Source organism: Podarcis vaucheri (assembly GCF_965113315.1).
Source record: "Podarcis vaucheri genome assembly, chromosome: 13".
Lineage (NCBI taxonomy): Eukaryota > Metazoa > Chordata > Lepidosauria > Squamata > Lacertidae > Podarcis > Podarcis vaucheri.
In genome coordinates, this window is record NC_138751.1 from 8873382 (window position 1) to 8885196 (window position 11815).

An 11815-nucleotide genomic window follows, 5' to 3' on the forward strand; every position below is an offset into this window, starting at 1 on the left:
CCAGTGTGAGTCAATGCCAGAGTGGAGCCATTTTCTTCAGGGCTGCAAAGCAGAAATTCCCAAACTATGAACACAGCCCAACTGAAGTTGCATCCACACAGTGAATATTCTTCTACACATTTTTTTTTTTAAAGTGTAGTCTAGAAAAAGACAGTTACAGGCCAACCCTACACATGAAAGTCTGGTTTAAATGTAAATTAAGCTGGGGAGAAGTACACCATGGAGCAGGGCTATTGCTGGCAGAGAAACCCAAATCTTTTATAAGGAAAAGATAGCTTGAAAATAGAGTTTGAATCCTTCCTGCAAAAAAGGGACACTCTGAAGACATTTTTAGTAACCACCTATATACTAAAACCCTTAATATATAACAAATCAATAAGACAAAAACAAAGGTATTTCTCAGTTCTTTCTCATTATATGCTCCCTATGGTTCAGCTCAGGCTTCAGCAAAATGGTATAGCATTTAGGGGCAAAGATGCAGCCCAATAGTCCAGTGCTGGAAGATAAGATGGAGAAGATCTCCACCAGCACCATGGATTTTCCTTTGGTGCTGAGGTATGTTGGGATAAAGGACAGCCAAACACTGCAAAACAGCAACATGCTGAAGGTGATGAACTTGGCTTCATTAAAACTGTCCGGTAATTTGCGAGCTGCAAATGCAACAATGAAGCTGGCAATGGCCAGGAAGCCCATGTAACCCAGGACACAGTAAAACAGGGTCACTGAGCCTTCATTGCACTGCACAATGGTTTCTTCCATTACTGAGTACATGTCTAGAGCAGGAAATGGAGGAGAAGTAATCAACCACACAGTACAAGTAATCACTTGAATGAGGGAACAGAAAAGGACAATGGAGTTGGCCAATCTTTTTCCCACCCACTTTCTCATACTGGAGCCTGGCTTAGTGGCCATGAAAGCTGCAACTACAGTGATGGTTTTGGCCAACACACAGGAAACAGCCAGTGAGAAGACGATGCCAAAAGTGGGTTGACGAAGAAGGCAGGTCACTTTTCCAGGTTTTCCTAGGAACAGCAAAGATGAGAGGAAGCAGAGCAGGAGGGCGATGAGGAGAATGTAGGTGAGATCCCTGTTGTTGGCTTTGACAATGGGTGTGTCTTTGTGTTGAATAAAAGTTCCTAGCACCAAAGCTGTGATCAGGGAAAAAGAAAGAGCAACTAAGGCTAAGCTGATACCTAAAGGTTCCTCATAAGAAAGAAAGCTTATAGTTTTGGGTATGCATCCATTTTTCTTCTTATTTGGATACTGATCTTCTGGGCATCTGAAGCAGTCATCCATATCTGAAAAACAGAATAAAGTCAAACTCACGTAGCAATTCATGTGTGCCTTTTGTCTACTGTATAACATTTCTGCTGAATCTTACATAGTTTTTTAAAAAGTATTTTAAGGAGCCATGCTGTGCACCCAGCAGGGTGGTGGACTTTGTCCAATGTCACCCAGATGGCAGAGTGAGTGGGACCTTGCTTTTTTTGTGTTGACAGTTAACTGAGACAAAAATGTATTCTGCTCCCATATTTAATTATATCCAGGCTAGAATACAATTTGCCTTTCATTTGGTGCCGTAGCCATTTTTAGGCATTCTAAAGCCTTTGTGGGCAGAAAAGCCATTAGGCAGAACCACATCAATAGGGATGTACCATAAAGGCTTTATAAAATGACAGGAACAAGGCATGTTCAATCTTGCCTATCTCTCTCTCTCTCTCTCTCTGAGACACGCACCCACACGCATGCAGTTACCTACTGGGAATCTGGAAGCTTATCTTACCAAACACAGAGGTTCAACCTTGTTCAACTCTGAAGGGTGCAGAGTGCATCCACAACATCAAGTAGAATGGCACTCAAACAGCAAGTGCTGGTTAGAATAAGGACCCTATATTCACCTTAGTACCATGCCATCCCCTCTTAACAAGGTAAAGGTAAAGGACCCCTGAAAGTTAAGTCCAGTTGCAAACGACTCTGGGGTTGCTACCTCTCATCTCGCTTTACTGGCCGAGGGAGCCGACGTTTGTCCACAGACAGTTTTTCCGGGTCATGTGGCCAGCATGTCTAAACCACTTCACCAGAGCAGTGCACGGAAATGCTGTTTACCTTCCCGCCGAAGTGCTATGTATTTATCTACTTGCACTTTTTCAGCATTCTTTCTCTTACCTGAAGCATACTGACTAAATTTCTGGCCTAATTTCACCCAGGATGGATGTCTAGGTTGTCCCAGCCACCATATAATAATCAAATATGCATTTTTTTCTACAATTGTACTACTTGTTAGTTTCTCTTAAATTATGACTAGAATGAAATCATTTGGGGGGGGGGCTTAATTTTGGATCCACATGCATGCAATTTCATCAGCTTTCTACCGTTTTGAAGTTTTTGATGTGAAGCTACTGGAAAGTAGCAACAAAATATTAACACTGCTCTGGGCAGGATATTGTGGTTATATGCACAACATATTATTTAAATTCTTTTCAACAGATATTTGATGATCTTGTACAATGAAACCTGTCTACCATTCTGGTTTGAAATCTTCCCTTCTGGACATGGAACACAATCATAGCAGCAAAATTTCTGCCCTTCCTTCCTTTTCTTCTGATTACCAGGGCGGCAGTAGTCATTGCACACAGAGATAGGCATCACCTGTCAATAAACAGGAAATCATTTCAGAAGGGAGAAACATTTGAAAGTAATGTTCAGCCTCTGAACTTCAGATAAGAAAGTGGACCTCTCTTCACATAAATATCTACATAGGATGACTGCTTTGTATAAAGAACAGGTATTGGCTTATTTTTGTTAGGAAACCAGAAAAAAGAGACAATACATTTGGCATGGATTAAACTAGGGCCCCTATCACTCTCCTAAACCTGTCAGGATTTGGTAAGCCCTTTTTGATTCACACTGCCTTTGAGTCATAAAACTCCATGAAAGTGAAACAAGTCAAACTGAAAAGACAACCTTCTCTTCCCCACCGGCTTAAGAGGCCCATTGTAGAAGCCTCTTAAATCAGAATTCAGCTGAGGAGCATATCACAATATCTTCTTACCTTTAATATACACAGCTGTCAAGTGATGAGAAAGGCAATTCTCAAAATTATGTGGTTCCCACCAGTAATGTGGGAAAGTGTGCCAACCCTACCTCTGACCCCTTTTCTATTGAAACAGAGACCACCCTTTCTTCTCTCATGAATCAATTTTATCTGGATCATCCTGAGCACTATCGTACACAGTAAATATTATTTTAAAATTCATTTCAACTGGGAACATAGATTTGTTTGGCATGTTCATAGTTTCATCTACCGCTATCCAAAATATTTCAATGGAAATAGTAATGGTTATTTTGGATAATCTAAATGACCCATATGGAGAATGTGGGGCACAGAAGAAAACCCTACTCTCCAGACCTGATTAAAACCATTGTGCCACATGATCTTGTCCTCGTGAATGATGAATTCTTTTCCATCAACTGCATCAGAATCAACCCATCCAACCTTCACTCGAATAAAGGACCTGTTTGGGAATGTGACTGTATTCATGATGTCAAAGCCACCTCCCATTTCTCTTTGATCAGTAAAGGATACAATTTCTCCAGCTGAGTTGTTAAATGAAATGTCATGAAGAACAGGGTGGAGCTAATAAAAAGAGAAAAGAGAGTAGAATTGAAAATAATATAATGTAGATTTTGAACAAAACACCATGATTTACAGAAAGCCTTCTTTATTAATCTTATTTAGGTATAGTAAAATAGCTTCAGTTAACAAAGAACACGTGTGAAAAATCAGTGATTTTGACACAACAGCTGGAGACTTTATTATGCATTCAATGAATGCATAATATTATTTCTATCAACATGAATGCTATTTAAAATGCAGACATTTGTCTTTTTTCAGTGAATAAGATTTGCAATAACATTTCAACAGCACTTCTGGATCAAAATATAATAGAGTAATAATAAATAAATGGTATTTCAACAGGCTGAAAGGAGCATAGTGTAAGACATTATAAATGAACTTGTTATTCCAAAACATAACCAAAAATACCATTTCCCCATAAATGTGTTAGGCTGGTCTATATGTATTCTTTCATAAGTTACTGTAATCATAGCTACTATGCACCAATTTTTCTCAGTCCATTCAGATATAGTAGGAGAAATGCTACTGTCCCCCATTTTTAGCAATATTACTATCCACAAAAGTAATAAAATTGCATATTATTACTTTATTATGTTCTGGAACAACATCTTTTACATAACCAAGCAGAAATATTTTAGGTTCCAAGGGTATTTGAAATCTTCTGTTGTACTAATGCAGATATAATAACTTTTTTCTCTTCAGAAGTTAAAAATGCATTGACTAAGGTATGCAATGCCATTTAACAGCATGTGTGGATGAAAAGTATGATTAAGTCTGCTTCAGTCCTATTTTTCTAGAATAAGAGGTGCCGGAACTCACCATGAACGCCTCCCTCTTCCTCTTAGAATGGCAATGGCACCCATCTGAGAGGTGCTAAAACTGACCTGAGATGTTCCTGAACCTACCTGAGACATGCCAGAACTGAGTTCTGGTGAGTACCCCAAAATGCTGTGGTCTGCTTTCCTTAAACTATCAGGCGGCGAGTGGGCAGTTTGGTTCAGGGGCAGCTTGTGAGCTGATTAAATGACCCCCGTGTGCCGCTTGTGGCCCATGGGCCTTAGGTTGCCAACCCCTGCCTTCATCTGTCAGGCGGCATTGCTGCTTGGTCACAGCCTCATGTCAGCGATCCTGTACTAATTTATGCATGAAAACAATATATTTTGTTTCTCTTCATTTTGGAAACATTACCTGCCAAGGTTTCAGATCTTGAAGTTTTAATCGTTTGCTTCTACTCATTGCTCTCTGCTTGGATCTAGTTGAGTAAATGTTCTGCAAGGCATGAGCTACAGTATAGACACCATTGTAAATGCTGTAGCTGTGACCAGTCATGGACATTTCAAATAGAGACCTTGGAAGGTTCTGCAACCTCTCCTCCCCAGTACACATGTCATTGACCTCCACTGGCGCATCAAGATTTGGAAATACACAGTCAAATGCTTGCTTCCAGAATTTCTTGAAAAAACCATCTCTTTCGGTCCAAGGCGGCTTTACACTCTGAAGAAATTCTTGGAATGCTAGAAGGTTTTGTGAGTGAATTGTGAAGGAAATGGCACCTTGGAAGAGCAGAACATTCCAAAACTTAAGAAAACCCATGGATACGAAATCACTCTGGGCTGTAAAGATCCATACCTTTATAAATGGTGTGCTTTTCTTATTTGTAGGATCTGACAGAAATATAATGGTTCTCAATGCTGTAATTGCTAGAAATTCTCCATAAACAATAAATGTAGTGACTTTATTATCCCTGATTTGTATATACATATTTAAAGCTATACCATGCATTTCATCCACATTATCAACGTGGAGTTGTTTTGGGATTCTTTGTGTGAAGGCTGAGCAAATTCCATTTTCAGAAAGCAATGGCTCCAGGGTCTGCAAAAAATGTTCTCCACTGTTATCATTCAGAGCAAGGAGTCCAATCCACGTCCATCCAAAATGCTTAAGCAAGCGGATAATCCCAAGAAACTGGTGGGCTTCATTGGGCACCATACGGTAAAAGGAAGGAACTTGACTTGCATCACTCTCCACTGGGGAAAATGAACCATATGCAAACTAAAAGAAAATGTGAATATAATCTCAAATCATATGGAAAACATTCATCCTTTAGCATTTGGCTTTTTCTTCAACAAATTCTAAGCTTTCTTTTTTCTAATTGCACATTTTGATTTGAGCTGTGACTAGATCAGTCTCACATCCCTAGAAATAATAATAATAATAATAATAATAATAATAATAATAATAATAATAATAATAATAGTAATATATTTGTACCCCGCCCATCTGGCTGGGTTTCCCCAGCCACTCTGGGTGGCTTCCAACAAAGATGAAAAATACACTAAAATGTCACATATTAAAAACTTCCCTGAACAGGGCTACCTTCAGATGTCTTCTGAATGTCAGGTAGTTGTTTATCGTTTTGACATCTGATGGGAGGGCATTCCACAGGGTAGGCGCCACTACCGAGAAGGCCCTCTGCCTGGTTCCCTGTAATTTGGCCTCTCGCAGTGAGGGAACCGCCAGAAGGCCCTCGGAGCTGGACATCAGTGTCCGGGCAGAACGATGGGGGAGGAGACGCTCCTTCAGATATACTGGACTGAGGCTGTTTAGGGCTTTAAAGGTCAGCACCAACACTTTGAATTGTGCTCGGAAACATACTGTGAGCCAATGTAGGTCTTTCAAGACCGGTGTTATATGGTCTCGGCGGCCGCTCCCAGTCACCAGTCTAGCTGCCGCATTCTGGATTAGTTGTAGTTTCCAGGTCACCTTCAAAGGTAGCCCCACATAGAGCGCATTGCATTAGTCCAAGAAATAAAACAGAAAAAGAAATGTACAAGGAATATGGGATAAAGATGTAGCCTTTTATATAACTAAATTTTAAATTATTGATCCTGACTAAAACAGATCCATTAATTTTGTTGAGTCTGCTCTGAGTAAAACCACTTAATAGAATACTTCCCAATATGTCTGCTCTGTGTAGAACAAACATGGAAGTAACCCATAGAAGGATGAAGAAGGATGAAGAAATAATTCCTATTGGCCCCTTCATACCTCTTACCTGTGGAATCTTATAGAGACCTAATGTGTCTGCCATATGGAAGGTGGTATCATGGCCAAGTCCCCCAATGGTGGATATGAGGGTTTTCTGGGTGTCACATTTGTAGTTGGGAACAAATGTCCTCATTTTGAAGAGGAGGTCTAGAGTCGTACGGTAGGTCATCCTTGCATCATAATAGCTGTCATAGATGTGAAAGCCAAGTGTGATATTGGGCAGGATATTGGGATTCTCATTGACTTCTTTCACAGCAAATGCCAATGCAAGAACGTGCTGATAGAATTTTGTCACCACACTGCAAATAAAGTAAATTAGTTTTATACACACACACACACACACACACACACACACACACTGCAATACTGGACACATTCTGTTTCAAATTGAAATTATTTTATTTGTCATTAATACATCAAATAATACATCTACTTCTGCTTCATTGACTATGCAAAAGCCTTTGACTGTGTCGACCACAGCAAACTATGGCAAGTTCTTAAAGAAATGGGAGTGCCATGCTCTCCAAAGAAAATCCATGATTGATCAGGGCATTACTACTTTGTATGGCACTCTCTCACACCTGCTGTTCTTCTATTGCTTAACATTTCCATCTCGGTTGATCAAGGGGGGAAAAACCCTAATCTGTATCTCCTTAAGTACGTGAGAACTTCATTTAACTGAAGAAATATGTTCTGTACGGAGAAAGTGGCAATGTTAACCCTTATATGAAAGTATAATTGAATCCAATGAAGCTTGCTTCTCAGCAGAGAGTTGGGGTAAGGTGAGGAAAATTGCTTTCACATCAGAACCACAGAATTGATGTGTGTAGTCCACAGTAGCTAAACACAGTCACTGAGCCTTTGGGTGTCAGAAACAAAGGGGAGTCAGGTGGCATTGGATTTATCTTCTTACTGACGGTAAATTTTGCCTACTGTCTCTTTCCTGGCCTAATGCCCTGTTCTTACAAACTTGTTCCATCTAACCTGACTCAATGCAATTCAACCAATCTCCAGAACCCTTAAATACACCCACTTAATGAACTTGCATTAAAACCCAGGGAGTTTTTTCAGATCAGGAAAGAAGAAATGTTTTTCTGACATTTTCCTAATATTTAATGGAAATAAAAAAATCCTTCAAGTAATTAAAACCCAGCACACATTGAAACTTTAAAATACCTAGAATATGAGGGTAGTAAAACATAATACTCTTTTAAACAACAAGGAAGCTTTGGGGATATTGAAGGACAGTGTATGGTGGAGCTCTAGTTTTTTAATCTCTCTGCAATGTAACCTTATCTATTTATTTACATTTTCACCCTTCTCTTCCCCACAAATACCCTTGGAGTAAATGTAATAAAAAAATATGAAGACTCTTTCCCCATCCCTTTACAAAATAGAAATTATGTTTTACTATGGAAGAACAAAAGCCATATTTGCTGTCTGCAAACATAGTAGACTGCGGAAGACTCAGGAGGTGACAGAATGAGTCTTTCGGGAGAACATAAAGGTTTCTTGTCAATAATTCGAACCATTTTTGAGCTGTGAGGAAATATTGATTTAATAACTTTTTTATTCCACCATTCAGTCAAAATGTGGCTCCCACTGCAGCTTTGATAAGACAAGCCCTCCCTTTAGGATTCCTGCCTGAAAGATATGAGACAAAGGGAAAGGCAACCCAGAGGGGGAATGAAAAATTCTTACGATGAAACATCAAACAGGTTCTGTGAAGGGTGTTCCTTGAATAAAACGTCAAAGAAAACGTAACAGTTCTGAGACACAATCCCACCAATGATGAGGTCACCTGGCTGGTACCACTCATGCGGAACAGGAAAAGGATTATTCCTGGGGCACCGGGTAGAATTAGAGCTATTAGAAACAGGAGTGATTTGAAATAGCATCACCAATAGCAGCAACATCCTCGCAGCCTAGCTTGTCTCAGAGTTTTATTCTGCTGTCTGCATCCATAGCAGCTACATTTAAAGAGGTTACATTCAATTATGCCTGGCTCAGTCAATGCATCTCTATGAGGGACATTATGAGCTACATTTAATCAAAGTGTTACAAATGCACTCCTTGAGTAGTAACAGAGATTATATTGTCGTAAATTGAACTGATAAAGCCCTGCCTGACATTAGCCCCTCCATTCTCTCTCCATAGGTCATGGGCTTATTTTTAACCATGTTCAGGCTTTCTTGTTGATTGTTTCCTTGTTCTTTCGGGTAACCATCTGGAGGTTTAACCTGGTGGGAGAAAGATGCAACAATTTAAGTAATTGCAGAATAGGAGTATTAATTACTTGTTCAGAGTTTGGAGTCTGAGTGACACTTTCCCTTTTTGCTCCCAAAAACATATTCCCTTGGTGAGCTAAGAGCAAAAGGAAGCTCAGAGTGAAGACACTGGTTCTGGAAAACAAAGCAGCAGTGCTAATTTTTTTGTTTTCAACTCCACTTCTCTTGCAGGATATTGGACTAAATACTCCATAAGATTAAGCTATATTTAAAAACAACAACACACAATGTGCATGAGCAAGTTGCACTGGTTTTAAGTTCATGTCAGCTTAATTCTAATGTTCTTTGTTAATGGGTTGTAGCTTACTTTGTATCAGTTGGTGGGACACTCCAAAACATGCACACCCATCAACTTTCCCAATTAAATTGGGAAAGCATTTTGCTGGCATGCTGTCATATTAAAGCATAGCACCAAAACCACACAAGACCATGGCATCTCAAAATGTGTGTTTTGGAGTGCTGTGCTCTTGAATGGGTCACATAAATCTCATGGAAGCATGGCCCCAGAAGATGTGTATTTTGGTTTTGGTCAGCCTTTTAAGGTGTCACAAAACTCCATGCTGATCTTATTGTACTATGTTGTTTTGTTAATTATAACATTTAGTTTTAAGTTTGCAAAAGGCTATGGAGTAAACCCTACAAAATCCAAACTGGAGTCCCCAAAATGCTTGGATTGTTGCCTTGTATGCCTCCTTCTTGCATCTTCTGCAGTCAAGCTGGTGCCAAACCTATTGCTCTGCCTTTCTTTGGGCCCTATAAGTGAGGCTGAGAGGGAGGGGTTCCTGTCATCTGGGAAGCCCAGGACCTCCACATACACTGCCCAGGCTTGTGCCACACAGAGGAAAATTTGGTACTGCTAACACAGTGGTTTGACCTTACCTCTGGAAGTGCACTCAATTGTTTCTTGAGACAGATGGATGCCAAACAATATCTTAGCCTGATTTATAGGTATTCTTTTGTAAAATTAGTTTAATCATAGTTACTAAGGACCAAATTTCCGCAATCCATTCAGTTACAGCAGGAGATATGCCTATCTAGATTTTTAGCTATTATAATAATAGCAGCAGCAGTTATGACTGGAACCTTTTGTAACATTTTTGTGAGATTCACAGTTATTGTGAATGCCTAGCGTTGATAGGCAGAGCCCAGGGGTGGGGGAATGAGATGGTTCATTACGCTTTTTAAGCAGGTGTGATAACACAGAGTGCTCCAGTAAAGTGGTCTGGATGGAAGATTATGTCCTGAATCCCAGCTAGGGAGCTGATGGGCCATAGAACTTTAAATGGTGGATGGGGGGCAGCTTAGTAGATCAGTCTCTTGACTCTAACCCAGACATGACCCTGTTCAACATCAACCTTCAACCAGGAGGCTGACTCAGGACACACAGACAATACCTAAGTCTACCTATATTCATAATCAAAACAGTTGTGGCCATTTTCAACTCCAGAACACTGTTTATTTTTTCTCCATTTGTCTCCAGGGTACACTGTGCAATACCTAATGTCAATAGGTAGGGAGTGGTTTAAATACAGCATGGGAGGGCAGGCACCATCTCGCCCTCAGGATTGTGGGTGCCCGCTGCCACACATGGGCGTGCAACATCATGCAGCCAGTGAGTCACCCTTTTCTCCATGGAGGGACTGGAACTCAGAGGCAGGGAGACTCTAACTTCACACCAGAGCCCTACTCCCAGGGAAAGGATGCCTTGCTGGTGGGCTGTGATGTGCAGACCTGAACTCCTTATCTCACTTTCTTCATTGATTTTGTGGATGCCAGGCCCTCACAATTATATTATTTTGGGTGTTCAAACACCCACAGCTCCCTGGAGTTGGCTCCTATGGGGGAGGGAGAACTCTGTGCAGTGCTTAAAGTGTGTGTCTGGCCCACAGCACTGTCCCCCTGTTTCATTGTTAGTTTCTGTTTGTCACTGAGCAGCTGCTTAGTCACAAGACTCTGTTTACAATCCAGACACCTTCCATACTGTTGGAAGTCTCACCGGATGGGAGACGGATGTGACGTTAATGGTTTCCTGTTCCTTTGTTCCTCTGTAAGAACCTTTCTGATATCATAGAAAGATACCATGCAAACCACGTTTGCCTAACTTTGGAGCTTTGTGGTGCATGAACCCACATGTCAGAACCAAAAATTCCCATGTGCTTGATGAATGGTTTCTTGCCAAACATCTTTTCATAGGGGGTACAACCAATTGGTGACGATAATCTTTGATTAAAAGTATAAACAAAACAGCTTCTTTTGCCCTTCCTCTTTGACAAATACATATGGATCAGCTTTATCTTGCTGAAAACCTAGAGAAAACAACACTTCAGTGAGTTTAGAGTGCCAGCATTGTGTACTTTGTTAGAGACCATATAGGGACTTTTGGTGGAGAATGCGTTTTTGCCTGCCTGGAATGTATCATTGAACAGTGATGATGTCTCCTGATGGTTTGAATGGGAATACGGAGGAGTGTGTGAGAGAGAGCATAAAAAATAGACACTATAAATTAGTAAAAATTGCTTTAGGTATTCTGCCCATTTTTACCTCTGGTTCCACCCACCCCAGCAATTGGCCTTCAGATGGTTACTCAGAAGGGAATTCAGACCTCACGCTGAAAGGTTTGCCATCCCTCCAGTTCAGCAAGTGAGTCAAGCTACTTAAAAAAATAACACCTTAACTGTATATTGTAGTCTTGATTCCCATTCGCTTGGAGAGAAACAGAGTTGGGAAATGGCCTTTATCTCAAAATTTAGCAATGCCTTCACTCTGAGTTTTCTGTCATTCGTTTGCCATGGAAAAGTCATTCGCTCAACTTTTCTGCCTCTAAGGAGGAGAACTGTGAGTA

General features: G+C 40.5%; 1 protein-coding gene across 1 annotated transcript; it reads right to left on the reverse strand.

The window, feature by feature from the left end:
• Window positions 1-399: 399 nt before the first annotated feature.
• Window positions 400-6854, reverse strand: LOC309517402 (vomeronasal type-2 receptor 26-like; the record flags this gene model as incomplete). Its single annotated transcript, XM_082196639.1, has 6 exons — window positions 400-1298; window positions 2523-2649; window positions 3410-3637; window positions 4826-5037; window positions 5413-5689; window positions 6693-6854. The coding sequence occupies 6 exons, from the start codon at window positions 6852-6854 to the stop codon at window positions 400-402; spliced, it is 1905 nt and encodes a 634-aa protein (XP_082052765.1).
• Window positions 6855-11815: the final 4961 nt, after the last annotated feature.